General features: G+C 44.7%; 1 protein-coding gene across 5 annotated transcripts; it reads right to left on the minus strand.

Annotated features, from left to right (window-relative positions):
* Positions 1–1142: 1142 nt before the first annotated feature.
* PRKAA2 (protein kinase AMP-activated catalytic subunit alpha 2) lies at positions 1143–25315 on the minus strand. Of its 5 annotated transcripts, XM_061451156.1 has the most exons (10): positions 25085–25315; positions 18633–18774; positions 16522–16615; positions 14994–15138; positions 13884–13971; positions 11069–11293; positions 9160–9664; positions 7279–7405; positions 6759–7032; positions 1143–6083 (listed from the first exon to the last, which is right to left on the minus strand). In XM_061451156.1, exons 1-9 carry the CDS (start codon positions 25176–25178, stop codon positions 6794–6796), a joined length of 1659 nt encoding a protein of 552 aa, XP_061307140.1. In that variant the 5' UTR covers positions 25179–25315; the 3' UTR covers positions 1143–6083; positions 6759–6793. The 5 variants fall into 5 exon arrangements, with proteins under 5 accessions (XP_061307140.1, XP_061307139.1, XP_061307143.1 ...); XM_061451155.1 differs by having other exon boundaries at positions 1143–7032; XM_061451159.1 differs by having other exon boundaries at positions 1143–7032; positions 25110–25314.

Raw genomic sequence — 25315 nt, forward strand, 5'->3', positions numbered from 1 at the left:
CTCCCCATCCCACAGCTCTTGAAGTCTATTAATCACACGCTCTGCAAGAGCTACAGGCAAATCTTGTATTGGCCACATGTGCAAGTTCTTTTTTGTCTCCTAAGGAAATTACTTAAGATTTTCTTTTCTAAATTAAACTAATTAAAGAGAAACCTCCCCATACATCCTGTGATATACGTGACCGGGCCCCGCTCCCCCTGCAATTACGCACAGTCTTTGTGGGGTTGCAACCCAACTAGATGCAAAACACAAACCTCTGCACTAGTGCTGGCAGCTGACTCAATGTGAGGATGCTTTGCAGTGCATGTAAAACTCTTTTCCTCCATGGACAGAGTCCAATGCATGCACAGAAGGAAAGCGCTTGGTATGGGATGACTCAAGACAATACAAAACTGCTTTACATATAGCAACTAAGATTTCCTCAATTAAACCACAGGCTGGCTATACTAAGATTATAAGATACCGGTCAGGAAATTAAACTCTTCCTTTTTTTCTTTTATAGCCTTGCTGGTGCATCCTTAACACATCAGAACTTAAAATGATTCTCGTATGAATTTAAAACGCTCTTCCTCTCTGTTTCTTCTCAAAATGGAAATCACCATGATAACAGTTGTGACTTGCTGAATCTGAGGGAGAACTGAAATTTCTTAGAAGCCAATTCTGTCTCACACAAATGGCATAAAAGGAGAGTGTGGATAGGGATGGAACTGGAGCACTCACTAGAGATCCAGTGCTTTAACTGTATTTACATCCCACTGCATCACAAGTATATAGGAACTAAGTCCAAAAATTCTCCCCCAAGCACCTTTCCTGCAATGAGAGGCTATTTTTGCACAGTACCTTATAAAATGCTTCTCTCCATGCTTCTGCATAAGGAGTCGAGATTGGAGTCAGCACAGGTCCATCAGCTCTGCTAGATGCACCTTAATACAGTAGAAAACCTTTGGGTCCGGCTCCTGGTGTGTATTTTGGGTTGGGGAACCTGTTTATGTTATTCATGTATGTATTTTAATTCCCTTTCCTGCCCCTTTGCCCCTCCCAAGCCCTGGGGACGTCCATGGTCCCGCAGATCAAATGTGCTGGGAGCATCATCTCCAGAGGGAAACTACCAGCCAAGTCAAAAAGGGGCTGTACAAAAAGCGAGTTTTAAGGATTTGTTGCTTTTGCCTCTTTTCATCTCCGAGTTTATTAAAGTGCAAATGTCAACCATGGAGACAGCTATCAATCACATGCAGTGCAGTACACCGAGAAACACTTTCCACACCATAAATGGGAGGTAAAAGGCTTCGTTGTGATTATTCTAATGCACAGTTACTTGCACAAAGGACAAAACTGAACCTAGGCTCTGTACCCAAAAGCTCACCCCAGAAAGTACTATAACAATTCATTTGAAACCCAAACCTTCTCCAGTCCATCAGCTGACAAAATAGAAAATACCAAGAAGGATGGGGTATTTGTAGAGCTCGGGGTTTTTTGTGCGCTTCACATTAAAGATATGTTTGACTGGATTCTTCTACTCAGAGCTTTTTAAAGTTCAGTATTTTAACCAAAAAATAACCATAAATACATACTATAAATCATAAATACTCCTTATAGTACAAACCAAAAACTGCAATAGACTAGTCTGGTTCACCTCTCTCCTAGAGCTGAGGTTTGTCTGCCCAAAGATGCTGGGCCATGGCCACTACAGTTATCCTGGGATTCAGTTTTGCTTTGTGCTCTGAAAGAAAAAACAAACCCCACAAACGCATTGAGGTACAAACCACGTGAATATAACATGATACAGAACACATGAACATGCTTTCAGCAACAAGAATAAATAGTACCATGTCTACAGTATTACTTCACAGCTTTGTGAGATGAGGTTAAACAAACTATTCAAAACTTGAAATAAAAGGAGATGAGTCTTACAAATAAACTGATTTTTAAATAAGGCAGCTTCAGCAGGAATTTCAAGGCTTTTGTTGAAAACGGACTTTTTCTAACACCAAAAGTGTGCTCATACTTTGCACCTAGAGCTCTGATTTACTGTCCAGTTCTCCTAATTCTGGTGATGAGAACGAGCAAAGATATGTGCATCGAATACACATAATGCCAGGTTTGCTATCTGCAAAAGTCAGTGCTTTATAATGTGGGAATTCTGAACACCAGTTCACCTCTCAGGCATGGGAGTTAGGTACCTCTGTGTCCAAGAGGCAGGCTAGAAATTCACAATTACAGGAAGCTGTTGCTTTTCTTCTAAGTGAATGATGAAGAGGAATATAAAAGGAAGCCAAAGGAAAGCACTAAATGGAAAGCCCATATCAAAGTAAGATCTTAAGAAAAGTGACTCTAGTAGGCATACATCTGAAATAAAAACAGATCCTAAAACTTTCCTGTAAAATACTGCAGGAGCTGGAACAAGGATCGGTTTGGCTCATCCAAAGGGAGGGATGCGCCATTCTTCTTCCCCCAGCTAATAAAAGGGTGAAGCCAAATAATTGCATAACAAATGGTACTTCAAGTATTCAGAAACACGGCCTGCATGTCTCACTGGTGGGATTCTGCATAAGATGGGGAATCTGTGCACCTCTTGAAATAAAGCTGCGACTTCCAGCAGTCCTAATGTATGTTGAAGGCACGATTTCACATACCGTGTATAGGTCTCTCTTCCTTCTCCATTGGGTGCACACAAGATGACTGATGGTAAAGAGCAGTAAAATGAACAGGAGTAGACAGAATGGTTATTTTGTTCAAACTTCATCTATTCCAATACGAATGGCATCATAGTCACACAAAAAAAATGTATATACAACAGATACCAACCACTTGCTTAAGTTTTTTACAACACTGCCCGTATATATACCCCTGTGCTTGTACACACCTTATGAGAAGCTCAATTGGACACGCACTGAAGATGCATTTCTGACCTGTTAAGAGGAAATAAACATCCCTCTGCCTTTGCCTGCTCAGCTTTGACTCCCGAAAATAACAGTGCCCCAAACCCCATTGACACCAGGGCTTTGTCCAGGGAGTGTGGAAGGGCAGGATACTCGTGGCTCCGCTCCTCCCTTTCCCAGACAAGGCTGTGTTGGGTCCAATGGGGTCAGCTAAGCTACTCATGGGCTTTATCTAGAAGAGGGTGTAAAAATACCATCCCTTTTCTCCAGGTCCTCTCGCATGCTCAGATTAGTGTGTGCGATGGCAGGTATCCAGGGCACACACCTATGCTGCTGGGCAAATAAAACTGAGAGACCACTGACAGGGATGCTAACCACATTTTTAAATATATATATATGTATATATTATATATGCATACATATATATGTTTTCCAACTAATACAATACAAGCTATTTCTGAATGCACTCACCCAAGAGCTGGAGGTTAATTCTGGAACCTATTCTGACCTCTACATCCTTTGCATTTTGTCTCTCTCCCGTTTGGGCTGAAGCGAAGTTTGGGTGAGTTTGTGGCTTGCAAAGCACAGCTGTCCAGAGGCTTTTGAAGAATTGCACTTGGAGTAATTCAAGTTTCTGTAATTCAGATATGTCTTCCCTGCTTTTCCGATGCACATGCATGTACCAGCATTAACTCAAAACCCAAACCTGACCACAGTGTAACAGTGTAAAAGTTAATCTTTTCCTCTGGAAAAATATAACTGGAGGTCAGCAGCTTCTTTGCAGCTAGGAACCAGAAAACAGCTTATCTGAAGGTAAAAAGAATACACTATTAAAGGAAGAGTGAAACTTCTCAGAATATTTCAATATGCAGCGTGGATTTGGGTAAGGCTGTAATGGACAGTTCAACCAATGGGTTCGTCAAAGAGGAACTTCCATCCGTCCTACTCACTCCACTGCCTCTGCTGACATCAAGCAGGAAAGTTGCTTCATTTCTCTTTGCGTCTCTCCATATGGAAAACTGAGCCATTCGTCTTGCCTTCTAGGCAGGACTGGTTTTGCAGATCCATACATGAGTTTATGTTTGCATGGGTCTGAGAAGATGCCAAGTGCCACAAGGGCTTATTTTACCACCTCAAAATCCCACTCACCTCCAGGAAGCAAATATATCCTCCCAAGAACATTTGCTGCTGTTTAATACTATTAGTTCTGCTGGGTAGGAGATCCCAGAGGACAAGTGTCCTTTTAAGGCAAGACATCTGTACATCTATATGCTCCTGAACCACAGATTATATCTAATATAATCTGCACCAGCACCTTATCAACCGGGCTACAGATGTTTCCAGGACAAGCAACTTGGCAAGATGCTCAGTTGCGAGTGATGATTTAAAAACACTTTTACATTTCAAATACATTCCATAGCTGGGGTATGGACATTCATAGCTATTTCCTGGATGGAAATGAATGTCCATCCCTATGGCCGCTCAGCTGCCTTCTCCTGCTCTTTTCCAAAGGGGCTTATCTCCAGCACCCAAAACCATTAGGGCTGTTTATTCAGCATTTGCTCATGTCTCAGCACTGATCTGGAAGCTGCTAAAGACCTGGGTGGGCTGCTCAGCTTTGAGTCTGGGGTGGGCTGTTTTTTGCATGCAGGAGTCTAGATTCTCCATCCTCACCAGGTCTGACCTGCTCACACCACAGCGCTGGAGACACGCATCATCTGATAGCCACCAGGGACAGGAACCAAAGCCATCCTCCACCCCAGAGTACTTATTCAATAATGATCATATCATAAAAGGATCATTACAAAACCTAGGAGTACTACAAATATTTCCAGTATTTCTTCTAAAAACAAAAGTGTTCTGCTGCTGGGTTTATAACCCAACCACTGCTGTGCTGGATTTCGCAGACAAGAACAGCAAAACTGTTTAGAAGCTTTCTATTTTGTGCGGCTTCTGGAAGAATAGGAGCTGTAAAGTCACGTTTAGTGAGAATCCAAGTGTAATCTGTAACAAAAGTAAGGCAATTTTATGTTTCTTAAGGAAACAAAAAGGGACTTCAAGCTGAAAATGTCCATTGAACTGCCAGTTGATGGCAAAAATATCCTGTATTTGTCTTCATTACCTAAAATGATGAGTACAAAAGGCTTAATGTGTCATTCCCTTCCTTGCTTCCCATAGAAACTTGCAGAAAGTATAAATTAAAGTGCAACTGTACACAAAACAAAACAGCTGGCAAAACCCCTTAATGGGTCATAAGAAACTATCAAAAAGATGGATTAAAGTTTTTTAAGTTAAGTTGAATGACCACATACCTGGGACCAGCAAAAGTTCCCTTTGCTTTGTTTCTTAAAGCAAAACCCCCCAAAAGAGAAGAAAATAAACACGTGTGTGTTTGTCCCTGGATATTTTTGGCGACGTTTTCATAAAGCATTTTCTTCTTGAGTGATGAGACTATTATCTTTCTTTGAAATCAAGTAAATGGAATCGAATACCATAGCAAAGCCAAGCAGAGGCCCATGAAATTAAACCTAGGTAATCAAAAAATAAGAATTCTTTTACACAAAGTAGTCATACATGCATTAGAGCTTACTCTTGAATAACAAGAATTTAACCTTAAAAATCCCTGTAGTTTGTCTTAAAAAAGAAAACCCTATCCTTCAGGTAACCAGTAGTAAAGAAAGAGTAAAACTCTGGATTCAGATATCCCTGCCTTATCAGTGGCGTGGTGAAGGTCACAGTCCGGTGAGCAGCAGCGGGATGGGAGAGCCCTTCAGCATGAAAAGCAAGCCTCCAGCAGCATGAAGCGGTGAGCAGGGAGGTAAGGAAGGCAGATCTGCAGCAGTTCTAGGATGGTGACAACAGGCGAAGGCTTCCTATGGGAAAGGTGAGGGGTAAGTGCTCCGGAGCGGCATGATGCTGCTCCATCTCGCCTGGATCCCCACCCTTGGGTGAAGTGCGGGCAAAGCGCTGGGTTTTCAGGTGGGTCATCAGCATCTTGCTGTCCATTGGTGGCTCATTGGACTCCTGCTTGAGATTGAGGTGCTGGAACTGGTGGTGTGGCAGGGGAGAGTGAGCGTGTTGGCTGGGCATGATGATTAAGGGCTGGTTAAAAGGCAAGCAGCCTTCGCATCTGAATGTGGTGAGCAGGTCAGTAACGTCTGGGGCTCTTGTGAGAAGAAACAAAGCATCTTCAGGGACATTCCTCTGTAAAGAATTGACACTTACAGGATTTTCCATGGCAGGTTTCCAACAGGACCTTTGCAAATCCCACCTTCCCATCTTTAGCATGGGGAAAAAAACAGGGCATGGCATATTGCACTAGTGCAGAAGCATCTAAGCAGCTGCGAGTTTTAGGAGGAAAATGTTACCAGAGGCTGGCACTCTGCTGGCACCCGGGTGTGAATGCTGCAGAGCTGCTTCACTACCCCTCCACTCCATTTCTTGTAGCTCCTGGTTGACCCCTCTGACCTGGCTCAGCCCATCCTGCCCCTGCTCTGCACAGCAAAGGGGACACAACATCAATCTCATCACATGCTGCCTGTATCTCAGAAGGCTTGGCCAGCACTCAGTTAACTCAGGATGAACCAGAGGGGAGGTGTGTTCCAAAACATCAGTGATACATTTGCTACTTTACAGTCATGCCAATATTTCCCATTTGGTTCACCAGGCAAAAAAAGGATATCGGATACATTTCACCACAGTATTGTGAATGAAATGAAGCTGTTCTTGATTTCCTCAGTGCCTTGGTAGAGGGGTGTATGTTCTGGGTCTGGAATTGGGTCTGTGTCACAGTCTGGAGTGGTGAGGGGCGGAGGAGGAGGAACGAAGCAGAAGAAACAAGGGACGGACAGGTCAGACCAGATCCTCACAGTGCAATACCGTGTGCGGAAGGACCGGTGCCTCGGTGGCACTCATCAGCGAGCCAGGGCCATGATGAGGCTGGCGCACATCTCGAAGAAGTCCATGGTGTGGCTGCCCAGGCGCGGTGTCACCGAGGGGATGCTGCCCACAAAGGAGCCGCTCAGGGAGCCCATCAGTGACTGGCACTCGGTGGCCGCGGCAGCATCGATGCTCAGCCTTGGCCGGTGTAAGCCAGCGGCAGAGCAGGAGCGCTGCGGCGTGGACGAGCCAGACCTCTGCTCCATCACATCGTCTTCAATATTCAAAATAGAGCAAAGAAAGAGAGGCATTAGTTTGGCATCTGCAATGCATGTTTGGTATGGAACTAGTAACAGTAGTGGAAGCAAATTGATCAAAGGGGCTTCCACTGACTTGAAGTAGCTGCAAAAGCATTTCAAAACACAAAGATTTATTATTATTATTGTTACTATTATTATCAGCTTCAAAACTGGCCATTTTATGTGTTCTTACATCTTGCGTTGCACCATTTCCCACTTACCATCGATGCTTTTGAAATCCAAGAGATAGCTGCGGTTGTCAACCTGGTAGAGCTGCAGGCTCATCTTCACATAATTGCCTGTCACCGGGTTCTTGCGGCGCACTCTGAGATGGTAGGAGTTCACTACCTGCAGTGAGAAACAAGCTTTTGGGTGTAAGACTCAAGATAGAAAGCAGAACATTTCTTCCCTTATGTTTTTTTAAGCACTAGCAAGACGTTTTCGGAGTAAAAACAGTTTCTAGAAAGAACAATGCCTACAAAATGAATTAAATGGTTTCACATCCTATTTGCTCCTATTCTAAGAAAGATGCTTCATAGGGCTGTGATTCACCAGCTGCTGGCAGATGAAGCTGCTTTGACCCATCTGCCAGCCACCGAACTGATGTCTCCTTCGCCAGCAGCAATGGCTATATAAGCCAAAAAGTCCACTCATGTGCCCACGTATGAGGACCTTGCCCATGAAACCAGCTGGGCAGGTGGGGGGGAGCAACTTCTCCCATCAGCGCAGCTAAACTCAGTGTTCATGAATCAGTCTTGAGCTGTGGATTTTCTCTTGCTGCTTCCCACCCCACAATCTGCTGCACCTCATTTGCAATGAGATCTTCTCTGTGCTATAATTACAAAGCAATTGCATGGATGGAAAAGCTATTTTGATGAAGAGTCACATCTGAAGTTATTCTTAGGGTGGGAAAAATTATTGTGAAACCTTCTCCTACAAAATAAGCTCCACTGCCCACATAAAGACGTTGGGCTGACTTGGTTTGTGAAGCTGTACCAGAAATACATCAGGTTTGTTCACTCTCTATAAAACCGTGCAACTAACAAATGTCTGGCTGGCACACACATATAGAATCATAGAATAGTTAGGGTATATGCATCTGAAGACAGTTCATCTCCTGGCTGGTGCAGTGAAATCAGGTTTCTGGGTGCTACTTGGCTTTTAGATATGTAACATTAATAAAAATAAGCAGGAGATAGAAGGCTTTGAAGAAGCAGCACAATGACCTTCACACTGTACAACCCTTGGGAGCTGGAGCGAGGAGGGTATCATCTCCTCTGGTGATGAAGATCTGGGCTGAAATTCTCCTTACCTTGCTCCTGATGCTCTCATGAGGCTGCTACGAAAGGCCATGAGTCAGGAGAGCTCACCTCAGCAACTGCACTGAGGCTCAGGGAATCAGGCTCAGCAGCAGATATTCACGGCTAACTTAGGGATTTATTAATCTGTCTTTGAAAGAGATTGTGACTAAACTCTGCGTAGCTCTGAAGAAATATCTGAAGTGAGTACCGTCAACTAAAATGTCATCTGGGCTTAAATCAAGCTTCAAGAAGCTGAGCCTAAACCAAGGAATCGGTAAGTGTCTGAAAGCACATCTGGTCCACGAGCACTGTTCCATCTCTGTCAAGGAAAATGCCACCACATCAATGCTCCTGCTCCCCTCATCTGTGCATCTTTTATGCAGATGCGTATCGTGCCATTTCAGCACACATGACTGACAGGACCCAAGCACAAATAATGAGGGTTATTGGCTCAGGAGCACTCAAGATGACCTCGCAAGGAATTAGCCACTAAAATTAGAAATGTGTCTGGCTCCTCTTATCCCTGCAGCTAAACGAGGCAGAATCATCTTTCCATCCAGAAGCTAAGAGCATTTGGAAAGCAAGCCTTTATTTCATGCCATAAATAAACACAACAGATACTGAACCACAGCTAGCATCTTAATTCAGCGTGTTTATATTAACAAGAAAGAGCTGGGATGATTGCAAGGTGGGGGGCATTCACTGGGTGAGGCTGTGAGCATACTTACTAACATCCCTGAGCAATTCAGCTCATGGGAAAATGACCCTTGAAGGCCACCAAGAAGCAGCAGCACTCCCTACCTTCCACTCGAAGTCCAGCTGTTTCATAGCACGATACACCTCGGCCATAATGTCATAGGGTTTGCTCTGGCTGCGGATTCCCAGGTGCCACTTGGCCTTTTTGACAGTCAGAGGTTTTGGCTTTGTGGTGTTGAGGGCATCCAAAGGACATCGCGCTTTGGGGCTGTCCGCTATCAACGGCGGCATCCGCTCGGGATGCGGCTTCACCCCAGGAGGGATGTGCAAGGTGCTGTCATCCATGAAGGAGCCTGTGGGGGGGCTGGAGGCGAGGTAGAACTCGCTGGCTTGGTTCATGATCCTCCGGTTGTCGATGATGAGGTGGTAAGCCACGGCTAGCTGGTCCTGAGGGTCACCACTGTACAGGCTGTTCATCACCTCTGACTCCGTGCATTCAAACTTCTCACAAACTTCCCGAACTGCATCATCATCAATGACGGTGGCATCGTAAGAAGGGTCCTCTGGGAACAGGTAACTGGGCAGCTCCTCCTTAAACCACTCGTGTTCCCTAGGGAAAGCAGAGAGGAGCCACTGTGAGCTCTGTGCAAGGAGGGCTGGGGCATCCATTGCTGCCAGGCCCTCGCTTGGTCCAATATGAATCCTCAGCTGCAGGTTGAGCTCAACCCAGCCCTGCATGGGCACCCCAGTATTGCAATGGTAATGACACTTTACAAGCATGGCTGCTGGCTCACATGGCTTTGAAGTAAGAGCTCAGCACATATGAGATGCTCACACTTTTTGATTACTATGGGTCTGATAGAGATACAGAGCATCAAAGCTATCCAGGTACCCAATTCCCACTGACTTACAATGAAGTCAATGATAATTAAGTGATAATTAAATGATAACCTTGTCTATAGGGTCTACAGAACAACTGTAATTTCACCGTAAGTGCTGCTGCTCTATAATGTAATTAAATCCTCTAGCATTAAAGAATTCAGAAATAAAACAGGCATTTTACTTGGTTTTCCCTGAAGGGTAAAATTAAGGCCATCCATTGCAAATACATCAAAAACCTGAGAACTCCTGAATGTCCTAGTAACATTTATGTATATGCTTAGCACACCAGTGGGATGTAATGATTACTATAAACCTCATAAAATGCTTAACAGTCTCCAGTTTAACAAAATGTTTCTAAAATGGCTCAGACAGTGAGAATTTTGAAGTCCTGCTACCAGTCATAAACTTATAATGATCTCTGTGGGCACACATACATGCATAAGAACCCAATTGTACCCTTTACCTTGAATTTCCACATTGAGGCATGCAGATAAAAGGTTCATGGGCACTGCACTCATTGACTACACAAGAAGACTTTGCTGCATTTAAAGATAAACCATTTGCTCACATTTAAAACTATAACCAATATTTATGGATTAAGTTAGTAATTCTTATGTTTCTTCTCCTTTTTGATTGGATAGACACTAAGTACAGTGATTACCCTCTTATTCTGAACTGGTATCTGGGGGAAGGTGGTCTTGAAATAAAGTTATGAAAAATGGCTGGTGGATATTAAGTTCTTAGAATCATTGTGCAATATAGCTGGGTTTGCTAAGCACTTTTAAGAGCTTTTTAGGCTATTTTATAATGCAATAAAACAACATTTATATATGTAAGACCAGGTCCCTTCCAACCCAAACCATTCTAGGATTATATATACACATATATGTATATATACACAGGCACACAAAATACATACAAAATCATCACCCTGTTCATCCTCACCTATCTCTCCATCAGCACAGAAGGGTGCATGAATGCTCCTTGAATCACTTGGGACAAAAATCAGCTGGATTAGCTGACTACTGCTCACACACCAGCAGATAACCCCCAGGACAACCACCGCCCTCTGCTACCAGTCTGTCAGAGCCCCCCGAGCACAGCCAGCCAACCCCATCCCACCCTGGCTGACCTGATGTCCTTGATGGTTGCTCGCTTGAGGGGGTCAACCTGCAGCATGTGCATGAGGAGAGTGGCAACGGAGCGGTTGAGGTATTCTGGGATGTAAAACACACCTCCCCGGATCTTCTTGAAGAGAGTGGGGACGTGCTCGTCGTCGAAAGGCAGAGTGCCACAGAGAAGGGCGTAGAGGATAACACCGCAGCTCCAGATGTCCACCTCTGGACCAGCATACAGCCTGGGTGAAGGCAAGGCAGGAGAAAGGTGTCATCCCCTGTCCTCCTCTCCTTAGTTAGGGTGCAGGCTGTACCGGGTGAGCTGGGGACCTGCTGCCAGCTCCACCAGGCCAGAGCTGCATCCCACCCCAGGGCCGCTCACATGGATGCTCCCAGCTAAACCTGCCTAAGCCAAAATCACTGAGGAGTGAGGGGAAATGACACGGCAGAGCTGGTGCTGGCTGCCCGCGCTTCTCTGGATGGCCATGCACATCCCTGCCTCTGCCAGACCCTCCACAAAGCAAACCCCTATTTCCAAGAGCTTTGCCAGGTTCCTTATTGCTTTGCCCCAAGGGCTCAGCCACCAATTTCTGTTCATAGAAGCCTCAAATGGTTTGGGTTGGAAGAGACCTTACAGTTCCAACCCCCCTGCCATGGGCAGGGACACCATTCATTCAGCGAGGCAGATGAAATGGCAGCAGGTAATACATCTTTGAGCATTTACTCTCTGTTGAAGTGTGTGTGCTGGTACATGAGCACTCCTGCTTCTGACCAGCTGCTAATGTGCTCCCTGGCATCACCAAGTCTGGACACCCCAAATATACTGACTTTGCTGCTGCCTGCTTGCTCTATTTGTTTATCTGGTTTGCTACAACTGATGCATTCCTGCAGTGCTTACCCTTGGGCTGTCAAACCTTACCAAAACACAGAGGTTCAAATGGAAATAGAGAAGTCTCTTCCTGAAACCTCAGCATCCTGCACTCGCTCCTCCTGAAAAGCACCCCCACAGACACACCAATGTACAAAAAGCGCCAGTCATGCACACAGCCATTCCCTGAACACCACTACAACACCAGTTCTGCATACCCAAGGGTGAGACTTTCCCCACTGAGGCCAGGGACAGCAGCAATGTCAGTTTGGAAATGCAGACGATTAGCTAGATGCCTTCTTGATCCTGCCTCCATGCCCAACTCCAACAGATAGGAAGCCTGATCCTTTTGCTGATAACTGCATGACCTGAATAGCTGACTGGACTTTTAAGCCTGAACGAGATACACTTTTAGGACTCCGAAATCTGAGCTGTCACACTCCACTGCTTTTATGCTCTACCCAGCAAAGGCAGCAGGAGCTGGGAACTAGCTCCCCTGACCCGCACACCCAGTGGGAATGCACTCATCCCACTGCAGGAACAGTGGATCGTGTCTTTTTCTCATAAATGCATACTCTGCTGTAGCTTTGACACGGCAGATTGGGATATTAATCAGGGGTATTAAGCATGACTGGTACTACAAATGGTATTGCAGCTATAGGCAGTGAAAAAGTGCAATGTGTAGGCTTGATTTTGGTCTTATTTCAACTTTTGTTGCTAATAAGCTGTATTGCCTGTATCCTTGGAACAATCATGCTCTGCATACAGGGACTAAATCCTCCTTGTTAATCTGCCATGTGCCTTGTCTCCTAAATGTGCGTCTGGCCTTTACTGAAAACGACATTGAAATAATACTAATAATATTTATTTGGACTCATGGTAGAGCTTCTGGCTTGGTCCCCCTCTTGACAGTGAGGATTTACTTGGTTTCGCACAATGAGCTGTAGTCACAACAGGGTTTTTGGATGCTAGTCTAATTCCTAGGATACTCTGCCAACACTTATATTGACATAAACAGGGATAAAATAACCATAATCACAGCAAACACACTTTGAGCAAAATGTTGTATTTAAAAGCTATGGTTATAGGCAAAATTCTGTGCTGGAAATACAGGAAAACTACTGCTCATGCTAAGGGCAGCTCAAAAATACGGGTCACAAAATGAGACGGGCAGTTTGAAGGACCATACAGAGGACTGAAATCTGTATTTGCAATCCTTGGTATGCTATTATAGAGAGAGATGATAGGGAAATAAGCACAGTCTGGGTAACTTAGGTTCCCAACAGTAAAACATAGGAGGTAACACTTCTGTATCAACATAGTAAAGTCCGATTCACCCTTGCAGAATGCATTCAACGTGCCATGTGTTGTGCAGATGTTGCATGCTGCAACATGCAACCACACTGGAGGTTTGTCAACTCAAGTCATCAATCTGAAACAAAGTTATAAGGGTTGAGACTACTGCCATGAACAAAACCCCAGCCTAAGGAACCAGAAGACAAGTATCTTCAACACAAGAGCTCAACAATGTAGGGAAGTGATTAAAGATCTCCCTGATTCTTCTGCTAGTGAACGGTTTTCCTCATTACACTGTTATTTTATATTACAGGTGGGCAGGAGAGAAGGTTGTGATCTGGAAAAGCCTTTCCATCTGAAACCTCAGTATTTGCATGCTAAGAGTAATTTCCCTCCTCTTTAATTAGCAATATAGTCAACATCTCCTATCCTAATTCATCCAAGGTGAACACCTTTAGCAAAACCTGGTTTCCTATTGCTATTGCAGGTACTGCAATAACCAAGCATACTTTCAGATTTCTGCCAGTAGATTCACCTAAACATAAAATACAGGCTGGAAGGCAGGACCCAGCTGCTTTGACTAGATGTGCAAAGCTGTTTCCAATCCCAAGAACACATTTAAAGACTATGTGCTCACACAGGTTCTGGTGAGAAGTGGAATGTCCTACCTTCCAGAGATGACTTCAGGGGCTGCGTAATTTGGGGAGCCACAGCTGGTGCGTAGGAATTCGCCATCTGACATCATGTTGGACAATCCTAAAAAGAAGATGTTTAGTGTATAGTGATGTTTGATGTGAGGGTCCAGGCACAGAGAACTCAGTGTCTCACAGAGAAGGAGAGGTATTGTAAATGGAGGGGGAAATTTGAGGGGGGGACCGTTCATTTAATTTAGATAAAACTCCTTTGAGCTGATCTGAAAATTCTGATGATTCTTATAGAAGCACAGACTGGTTTGGTTTGGAAGGGACCTTAAAGCTCAACCAGTACCAACCCCCTGCCATGGACAGGGACACCTTCCACTACAGCAGCTTGCTCCAAGCCCCTGTGTCCAACCTGGCCTTGAGCACTGCCAGGGATGGGGCATTCACAACTTCCTCCACAATTATCATCATTATTGTTATTTTGATGTCCAACCAAAGAATATTCACTCCAGGCTAATTTTGCTTCTGTAAATTGCAAATCCCAGAGCACACAGGAACAGAGACATAATTCATCCCAGAGCTCTTCCTTTAAATAGGAATTGTGTTGGGGTGTGAAATTAGTAAATCTTCAAAAGGATTTATCACTGCTAGAAAGGAGTCATCAGGACACGGCTGGTAGCCCAGCTATTCCAATGGATTTCAATCAGGAATGCAACCTAACAGCCTCCTGTTACTGCTCATTTGTAAAACAAAGTGAGGCCAAGAGCACATGGCAAAACCTATGGAGAACATGCATGAAAATAAACATGCAGCCAGCTCAACCTGGAACTAACTGCACTGAGTCTGTCTTATACATAAATCAGCTAAATCTTTGTATTAGGTGATTATACTAAAACATAGTGAAGATTTGCATTACTTTCCTGCTCTATTCTTAATGGCAGTACAGAAGCAGCCTACAGTAGGTAATCCCTGCTTTTCAAAAGGGATGGTGTTTACAACTGTGGGCTTTTCAGGTAAAGCAACTGCTTAGTGGTTAGGAAAACAGGCTCTGGGTTTTGTAAGGCGTGCTACACGGACACGCTCCAGCAAGCGCCGCGGAGCTGGCTGCATGTCTGGAATGCTGCTGGGGTCACATACCAAAATCAGCTATCTTTGCATTCATGTGTGCGTCCAGCAGCACGTTCTCTGGTTTCAGGTCTCGGTGGACTACCATGTGTCTGTGGCAATAATCCACTGCAGAGAGAATCTGCTGGAAAAGGCGTCGAGCTTCTGCCTCTTCAACCTACAGAGGCAAGGGGAAATAATAGTCCTGAAGGTTGGTCTGCGTGCAGAGCTGGCAAGGGAAGGTTTGACTTAGCAAGGAGCCAAAACGTTCCAGGGCACAGAGAGAAAATCACAGTGCGCTTGTGACCAGAAGCAGCAAATAAAGCAGATTTCCCCCCTTGCATTTTATAATGTGCTAGTCTCTGCAAATGATACAGCCCAAGATGAAATTAGAAACCTGAATTTAGCTGAGCTATCAAGAACGTGCTGGTGGCACCTATGAGGCAATGGCCTGCTATCCCAACAGGACCAATTCTCTTACACAGCACATGCAGATCAAGGCTGGACAAAACACCGCAGAGGATGCTGCAGGGAGCAATTCCTCATGGACAGATGGCTTTGGGGAAAAAAAAGCTAAAGGTGGAATACTGTGATGATTTAAATTAGCTATAAAGTTGTCTGACTTTTATTAAGAGAACTTACATTTAAAATGATGAGGAGAATGATTATTTTGACTGATTATTTCCTAAAAACACTTGATGAAAAATTTAGTTTCTGTATGCAAAAATCCAGAAAAGATCCAAATTAGTCACTGAAAAGATCCAGATGGGTGAAACGTGCTGGAAATCAGAACTACACTCAGAAAAGTGGAGTCCACTCCATCGACCAGTGCACTAATCTATGCCATTTAGTTATAAATGCATTGATTTTTGTTGTACAGACAGGAAATGTATAATGGGCTGATCCTTCACCTGAAACCTTACTCTGAATGTCCACTTAAGCCCATTTTTATCTCCTTGCCCTGCAATTGCTCCCTGACTATGAGGAGGTCCATGGGGCAGACACTAGTGATTTTCTTTGTAACCATAATACCACATTCCATGGGTTTAACCTACACCTCAGGTGATTTATAACCAGCAGGATTACTGGCTTTTGAGAACGTTGTTCAGATAAGCCACATCCTTTAAAAGTCTTCAAAAACCCTGACGTGGAACCAAGGGGGAGTCTCAGGGAGGTGAACGACTGGGATGGAGACCACACCGAGCCGTCTTCCTTTTCATGCCGTAAATCTGCTGCTGAACCATGGGGGTTTTGACAGGCAACCCGTAGCTAAAAATGATAAAACTATGCTAGTTTTCCAAATATTTGCACTAAGCAACACGTTACCTCGGATGCTTTGGGTTGCGTATGGAAATACATCAGAGAACGCTGCAAAAAAAAATCACACACAGCGTTTGTGTGAGCCGGGTACGAGACACTTCAGATGGGTTTGCTGTGAAGCAACTTCTATTTTGGGCCTTAACCTTAACTGTGCTCCCTTTAGCAGTCGTTTTGCTTCTAAACACCATCCTCTTCCCACACAGGTGTTTGGGCTGTGTTTGGGCACAGCACTGGCACTTACACGTCCATGCTTACAGATGTAATCAAACAGTTCACCACCGGATACGTATTCCATGACCATGAAGAAGTCCGTTGGCGTGCTGATGACCTGGTACCTTCAAAAACACAAGTGGATTACTTAAGAAAATAATCAAGAAGAACAGGGAAAGGCTTTTAAACAGATTCATGTCAACACTTAAAATAAGCATTTGTTTGGATCTTGCATTTATAACTGCTTTCCACTTCTGAAAAGCCATCTCTTATTTTGAGTATAATCTTTCCCTTGTCTATGAAAGGATCTCTTTTACAGACCTACAGTTTTGCTTCAAGCTTTTAAATGATCCTCTGAAATCTCTGCCAGACAATCCTGTGACACTAAGGACTGTCCTGACTTACAAATTTCCATTTTGGCTAAGATTTGCAACAACAGCTTTAGAAATGAATGCTTCTTTTGCAGGGGGCAGGGAAGGGGGTATAGTTGGTTTCCCTTGCATAAAGCATAAAGAAGATGAAGAACTCTAGGCACTAGAGGGAGCTTCTTTTGAAAGCTTTAGAAACAAAGATGAGCACCCCAAAAAGTTATTTTTCAAATATTAAATCCCTCTATATTCTAGAATGGGGAAAAAAATAAAAAGAACACCACCCTTGACTTGCAAATTATTTATTCTCCATTTTCGTTCAGTATGATCCCTGAGCGCTGCAAACCCATTTCAGTGTTCCAGCTGATAAAATACCATCAGCTGAGGTCAATGCTGCTACAGGCATTCATAGCAGCACCATCTGAGACACCCCTCTCTTTTATTCCACATACATTGTGGTTTGCTTTTTTCTTTTTACAGCCGAATTTCGGTGGGTTGGAATTTGTCACAAACACATTTCAAACCGTTTTCAGAGATCAGCAGTGAACAGGTGGTAGCCCCATAAAGATCAACAGCATCAACCTAATTTTTCTGAAGTGCTTTGGACCCAGACATCCCAGCTACTGTTAACTGCCCCACTATTTCTTTTATATACACATAAAAAGCTATTGAAAGAGCAGGTTTATGCACCAAGGTCTCTCTTCCTCACCTCTTTTATCACTGTATTTCATGATTGCAGTATGTACCATAGGACACTTACATTGTTAAGTTGGGTTTAATTTTTAGGCTTTAATACTTCGACAAATGTGTGACCAGGACTTAACTTGCAGGATGCTGGGTACACAGCTGGGGACTCTTGCTGGGTTTTTCATGAAATAATACCAATCTGTTCTCCAATAAATCCATGGAACTGTGAAGTTACTCTAAAGTCAACAGCTGCTGCATGGTTAGTTATTTAACTGTAGAGAAAATTTGTTTTCCCTTGCCTCTAAATCCCAGGTATTTGCTATATCTCATGCCAGTTTTAAGGCTGACCTAAATGTCAACTTCTCCTTGCAGTTACCATTCAACAGCTTTCTTTTACAGAAATGCCAAAGATATTATCAAGTGCCTCGTTAATGTGGCCTGCCTGCACAAACTGGGGATTGAGAAGGATTCCCAGAGGCTGGAGTGCAGGTGCTGATTTACAACTTAAATTCAGGTTCATCAGAGTGGCAACTTTGAAAACCTATGTCTGAATAATAAATAATAATAAAGAAATGTTCCTTTAAGCTCTGGGTAATCAGGCTATTAAAACATAAATCCTATTGACTTTGGGCCAAGGCTTCACTCTATGAGCCTGGCCATGCCGCCGGTCTTCAGGCGCAATTCTCAGCAGCTCCAATACTGGAGATCTGAAGCTTAAATAGGATCATCACAAAAACTCTTAATAGCATCCCAGCACAGGAAAGCCCAGACCTTCCCTACACACCTTTACAATGGTCTCTGTGTTCAACAGAGCACAGCTTTGAGCAAAACCTGATGCAGGGACATTGGTCTGTTGGCTGTTACTCCCAATGGGAGAAACATCTTCCATCATTGCTCAAAGTGTCAACTGTGTCCCCTCCATAAATTAGTGGGAGTCTCTCAAAAAGCAATGATTAGCTCCAATGTGCAAAACCTTGACCACATACCTAACATCATCTACTACTCCAAGCCATCTCCTGAAACCTAGTCAATTGTGAACTTGAAGTCTTTGCAGATCGAGTAAGCTGAAAGGCAGAAGGGTACTCACAGTTTGATAATATGAGGGTGCCGAAAGAGTTTAAGGTTTTGAATTTCCCGTTTGATCTTCCCAACCACATCCAGGCTGCGGATTTTCTGCCTGTTGAGTATTTTTACTGCTACTTTGTGCCCAGTCAGCTGGTGTTCGCCAACTATTAGAAAGAAAGCATTGCAAAGTCACTAAACTGTATAGCAAGATTCACATAGGCCATTTAGGACATTGATTTATAAGCAAAAAACAACTCTTGAAGGGAAAAATAACAAAATACGAGGGGGTGAAATATTTTATCTTAGTTTTTGTCTCTTGATTGTTTTCCCACTGGAGTCATGTAAGACAGAAGGGAGGAGACTTCTCCACAAAAAACACTCCACTAAATAAAACACTGAGTTACTGGAAGAGGTCATACCCAAAGCTAATTTGCAAGGGTTTATAGCATGTAAAAGCTGCATTAATCATAAACAGATATATTTAAATAGAAAAGGAGAATCTCCACCGTAACACACTGGTGGATTAAACCCCTGATAAACCAAGTCTTAGAACTAGACCATCACACTTCTTTAAAAAAATGATACAGGGATTTTCCCTGCCCAAAATTGGACTGCAGGATTTGCATTACTAAAATGAATTTCTATTTATACTTTCTTAAGCGTGCTTCTTGGTTTGATGACAGGCTGCAGGAACACTGCTGTACTGCAAGAGCAAAATGTGGTGTTAGAAAAGATACAAACTTCAGGATGGGTTTTTATAATGGGCACTTGGTGCATTGAGATGATGCTTATCTCCTGTGTACGGGGACAAACGGCAACCACAGACTAGGAGTAGCACCACTGTCACTGGGGGACTGGCACTAACTTAACAATAATGTGAAATGGATTCAGCATCCGATCCATTTGTTATCAATAAACAGACTATACAAACAAAATATGAAGCTCCTAGGAAGCACGATTTATATTGAAGTTTATAGCAGAAACTGCTTGGAAACTGTCAGCTGGATGTTGATGTCCAAAAGGGTTCTCTGGCCATGAGCTACCCCTTCTCAACAATTCATGTTGTATTAAAAACAGTAACATACGGATGGTTTTCTAAAGACTGCACAGAAAACCTGCTTACAGTAAATATTTGTGCTCTTTAATTATGAACGTTACCCTTCCAGTACTAACATACAGCACAAGGAGTTAATAATTACAAGCAAACCATGTTATTACATTATTAGACTGTAATTTTGGAGGCTCTAATGAGCTGATCAGAAGCAAGCGGAGTAAGCAGTCGGCGTGAGAAGGGCAGGGCGGCAGCGCCGGCGCTGCTCAGGGCATGCCAGGTCACTATTATTAGCCACCAGATAAGACCTACCAGAGATTCTTTCCTCAGTAAGAGCATCCTAAAAATAAAACACTTTACTGCCCTTGAAAATTAAAGCAGCGCTTTGCACGTCCATTTTATTCCTCGCAATACTTGAAACTACTAGGTGAAATTAAAATAAACTCAGCTTTGCAGTATAGATGCAATTTAGAGATTAGCTGAGGGCTGGAGGAGGCAGATAATTCCTCTCTCGCGGTGCAAAGATTGTGCTGTAAATAGTCCGAGGAGGCATTTTCCCCGGTGCATCCTTGGAAAGAGGGGAGCAGGGCAGTACTGGAGGAAGCCTCTGCAAAGCAGCATGTGTGCAAGGGGCACAAAAGCGTGCTCAAGCTTTATTGCAGCTTGCAAACGGGTCAGGGTACAGCCTCTTCGTTAAGTGCAAGAAATACTCCCCAAGTTGTGCCAGTAGTAATCTTATAAAGGGTACTGATCTCTATCTGCCAAGCTTGTCATGGTGTATATTACACCGAGGAGGCTGGGGAAGGCATGAAAGGGGGGCATAGGACATCTTCAGCAGACATTCAAAAGGGACAGAGAATCCACACCTTCTCTTGCCCAGAGAAGCTGTGGGTGCCCCATCCCTGGCAGTGTTCAGGACCACGTTGGAAGGGGCTTGGAGCAAGCTGCTCTAGTGGAATGTGTCCCTGCCCATGGCAAGGGACTGGAACTGAATGAGCTTTAAAGCCGCTTCCAATCCAAACCATTCTATGATTCTGTGTCTTTGAGATCAAGTCTTTCACCAGCAGCATTCAATTTGGTCAAATATAGCACTGCAATACCTCTGCTCTCTCTTTCCCCGGAGCACAAGAACCTGTGCTTTGAAAGCTGCCCTTGATTCACTCAGGTCCATGGTAGAAATGTAACACACGCAGCCATTAGCTGGGAAACTGAGGAACAGCAACAGAAAGAGGTTTAACACTGAACTAGGAAGAAACCCCTGGTTTCTGCCATCCTTTGTTTCAAGACAATCCCTTCTGGCCTTACCCCAGCTTATGCTTTGAAAATCTTTTATTATGCACTTGGGAAAAAAAATAAATGGCCATGCCCGGAATGAATAATTATTGTTTTTAATACCATTGCTGAAGAGTTCGTCTCCCTTCCATCCATGACAAACACTGTGTAACTCTGTGAAGGTTTGCTAGCTCCAACACATTAATAATTAAAAATAAACAGTCTATTTTGTAATCCATCTTTTGCTTACAGTAAGCATTAGATACAGAGATATTATTGTTCCAGTCCCCTGTGGCTTGTTAAGCCTACTCGAACGCCTTGAGAAATAGAGACAAAGACACAACATAATTTGCTATGTGGTGGGAGACTTTGAAGCCTTTCAGGTCTCCTTGGCTGCAGCCTGCAGATGCAGGAATTTTGACATGGGGTAGCAAGAACAACCTTCCCTCTGCTCAAGGAGTCACTGCCACTGACTCCATGTGCACATTGATGGGATAATCTGGCCCCAGGATGAGCATAAGCATGGAAGATGATGCTTGGGATGCTCGTCTCTAAGGGGTTTGTCCTCACCCCAGGGATGGGCAATGGTGGCCTGTGGTGGTGGTGAGGGAGCCCTCTCCTTTCCTCTCACTAACTCCCTGGATTAAAAGCCCAGAGGAGAAGAAGGGGCTGAGTGGCAGTATTAGAAAGGGGATTTAAACACATATCTTGTCTTCTAGTGACAAATACTCAGGTAAGGTTTACCACAGCTTAAAACGAGCAACTGGAGTGAGCAGTGAAGATGGATTTCACACTGAGATGAGAAGCACTGCACACTGTGCTGCAAAATAACCCAGCCATAAGGGTTAGGTGGTAATGCTGACCCTAAACTCCAAAAACTGGCACCAAACAGGATGCAGTGTGAGTGTCCTCAGCTGCTCCCTCATCCACATGCACATGTGACTGCCTGGGCACAAGTACACTTCAGCATCAGATGCTGCTAAGGAAAGAAGGGAAGGGATATATAGAATTAGTTTCTGAAAGAAGTTCCTTCTAATTTAGTTATTTTTATAAGGAAAAAATGAGGAGGAATAGTGTTTATAACACCATAAGCCGAGATCATCATTAAAAGTCCTTGACAGCATAGCTTTTTTTACAGCAGGTACCAAAGAAGCCTACCGCTAGATGCGTGTTTGAGGCAGCTCAGTTAAGCACAAAGAGTTAAGTTTTGCAAATGCTTCAGTGGAATGTAGAAGTTTACGGAGGGGTGAGAAAACTCCTTTCCTACCAGCTGTGCCAGCCTTTATCTTAGCCCAAAGTTAAAAATGAAATCCATCCAAAGCATATATTTAGCAACACTGCTATTAATTCTACCCCAGCGCCACTTGCTCGCATGTTATATCATCCTTCCTTTCCCTTCCCTTCATCTGTTCAGTCTCCATTAGTTTATCTTCCCTCCAACGCAAGGTTTGTTCTTCAGCAGCAATGGCACAGTGCAGGAGAAAACAGGATTTGACCCAATTCATAGCGTTATGAGGTTTCAGCATAACCAACATAAACATCACCCATGCACTGCCGGTCCTTGAGGGACCGCAAACCGATCACCTTGGTGGCCAACAAGTGTGGGTAAGAAACCACCAAGTGGCCATTGGGAATGTCGTGCATGGAAAAATATTTGTGCTGCTGGATTTTGACTGATGGTCCCCAAGCTGCAACCACCGTGAACCTCGTTGTGCAAGGGCTGTGGTTTCGGGAGAGGTCTGCAGGGACCTGCAGGGTGGGACGTGCCCGTGACAAACACAGCAGCAGTTCTTCTAACCCATCCTTACCAACCACCAGTGGAGGAGATGCCACCTCCTTCCTTCATTGCTTCACTAAAGTCATAATCCAAGATCATTTCCACAGTTGTTTTCTCCAAATTAACCTTATTTTTAGCCTGCAGGACAGGGAAAATAACTACCTCCAACTCTCCTAGTATTTGGCAAAATCCTGTGCAGTAATGCTGACCCTTAGCATGAGACCTCCTACCCATCCACCACATTCGCATCCACCACAGTTTCTCCTGCCACCTTCCTCTTTTCTAACAGATGCTGTATTTCTGTCACCAACTCCAGCTGCAATTTCAGTATTAGCACTAAAATCCTGCTCTCATCTGCCAACCTATTTGGCCCCCTCTGAAGAAAGCCTTGAGTAGTCTTCCTGTAAATGAGATCAAGGAACTGAATGGGCTTAAAACGAGGAGTTTCTTGCAGTATTTAGCTACTTTTTAGGAGGATCCGTTCACTGATGTCCCAGAACAAACATCCCAGTGGGGCAGCAGGGACTTTTTCTGTTACATCTCTGGTTTCTGATGGCTCAAAGTGATTATTCAGCTCCAGCCACAAATTCGAGCTCTGGTTGGTAGCCCATCATTACTAAATCCTTTCTTCCATTGCCATTTTGTTTATTTCCTTAACAATTATAAACCTTGACAATTGTAATTTTATGATTTCTTAACCTTGAGGAGTAAAAGGCCTCTTGTGCAAGGCCGTGTTGGAAGAAAACACACCACCCACAAGCAATGTCACCGACTGCACCAGCCTTCTTAGTGTAAAAGCAATTATTACACACACCATATACAACACTTGAACCAATCAGGCCAAAATCTTCCTTTTTCTCACGTCTCTTGCTAAACAGGGTGAACGCAGCTATTTCTAAAGCTCATTTGATTAAAATGCTGGAATTCTGTCTAAATAGGAGCTTGAGTTTCTTCTTCTCAGTTTCCAATCTCGAGTGCAAATTACACCTGTCAGTTGTAGGCTAAATATTGAGGGGCCAGAGGGTATATATATATAAAATACGTGTATATATATATATATATATATGCATATATGAAGGATACTATGTACCTGTAAAGGATTTTGAGCTAGGAAATCTTTTATGCCATTTGAAATGTTTCTTTGGAAACTGTCAGTTTTTACTAAGGTCATATATGGAGTGGGGGGTGTTTGTACTAGTTACTCCTGGAAGGTAGTTAAGGAAAAAAGGCTATTGTTGGCAGGCTTAATTTGGTCTGCAAGGACAAAACCCTGTCTTTGGAGCCCTTTTTGAGGTCTGCTGGTATCCACCAGTGATTTCAATGGTCCTTACTGTTAGAAGTACTTATTCCAATAACTCTTCAGTCAGTAAAGCTGTGGTTTGGGATTAAACACGGCAATATATTTTTAGGGGCCTGATTAATGGTCACAGGTGGATTTAGCTCCAGTGGTTGTGGTGGTTTCTTTCCCCTGCTGTCAAATTTGGGGTTATTTTAAAACTCCAGTCGCTGCATGCAGGCACATCACCCCTTCGAGCAGCCACTACACTGCCCTGGCCGGAACAAAATCCATTTCCAACCAGGAATCACCGCTATCCATTCTGCTTAGACAACACTTTTTGTTGGGTTTTGGTTGGTTTTGGGTTTTTTTTAATATCTTGATTCAAACTGAAATTTGCTTGTCACGGCAGAATTCACAGGGAAAAGAAACAGAAACCTTTGCAAACCAGGTAAAGCAAAGCAGCGCCTTGAACATGCAAGCTGACTACTCTGGCAGGAATGACACAGGAATCCCCGTGTACAGCCCAAGCCTGACCCGACCCTCCATCCCCGCCTGCTGCCGGTCTCAGCCAGTTCCCAAGCTCCCCAGGGATAACGCACAGGGGGGCAGCAGAAGGAACCCCCTTTACTCCCCGTTCCTCACACCCACCCGAAAGCACTTGCCGCCTCATCGGGAATGAAGGGGCAGAAGGGAGCGGAGCCTGGGCACGGCGAGGGAAGGATGCCCGTCAGTGCCGGCTTTGCTGCCCAACCTTCCCATCACCTTCCTCCTAGTTCTGGAGGAAAGTTTTGGTGGGTCCTGCTGGGCGCACCGGCGGCTGCAGCACACAAGGGCGAGGGCTCCATCTCCCTCCCGCCGCCCGCGACCCTCCGAGCCCCATTCCCCTCCTCACAACCCCACCCCGAGAAGGGGGCACCTCCCACCCCGAGCCCACGGGGCCGGCTCCGGGCTCCCCCCCCGCTGCCCCCCGGGGATGCTGCGCGGCCTCGCCGCGGAGGGGAGGCGATGCAGGGCGCGGAGGCCCGCGTTAGAGGAGGGAGAAAGGAGAAAGGGGGTGCGCAGCCTGGAGCCCTCCCCACGGCCGCGGTACTCAGCTCTTGACTTTGCCGAAGGTGCCGACCCCCAGCGTGTCTCCCAGCACGTAGTGGCCGATCTTCACCCGCCCGTCGTGCTTCTGCTTCTCGGCCATGTTCGCCCCCCGCCGACGGACCACAATGCACAGGGCCGGCCCGGCTCCGCTCCGCTCCGCTCCGCTCGGCTCGGCGGGCGGCGGCGGCGGCGGCAGCGGGAGCGGCGGCGGGGCGGGAGCGCCGGGAGCACCGGGGC

The sequence above is a fragment of the Pezoporus flaviventris genome, unplaced genomic scaffold (genome assembly GCF_033815535.1).
Source record: "Pezoporus flaviventris isolate CSIRO_AGI_PZ_B2104156 unplaced genomic scaffold, CSIRO_AGI_Pfla_v1 ptg000013l, whole genome shotgun sequence".
NCBI lineage: Eukaryota > Metazoa > Chordata > Aves > Psittaciformes > Psittacidae > Pezoporus > Pezoporus flaviventris.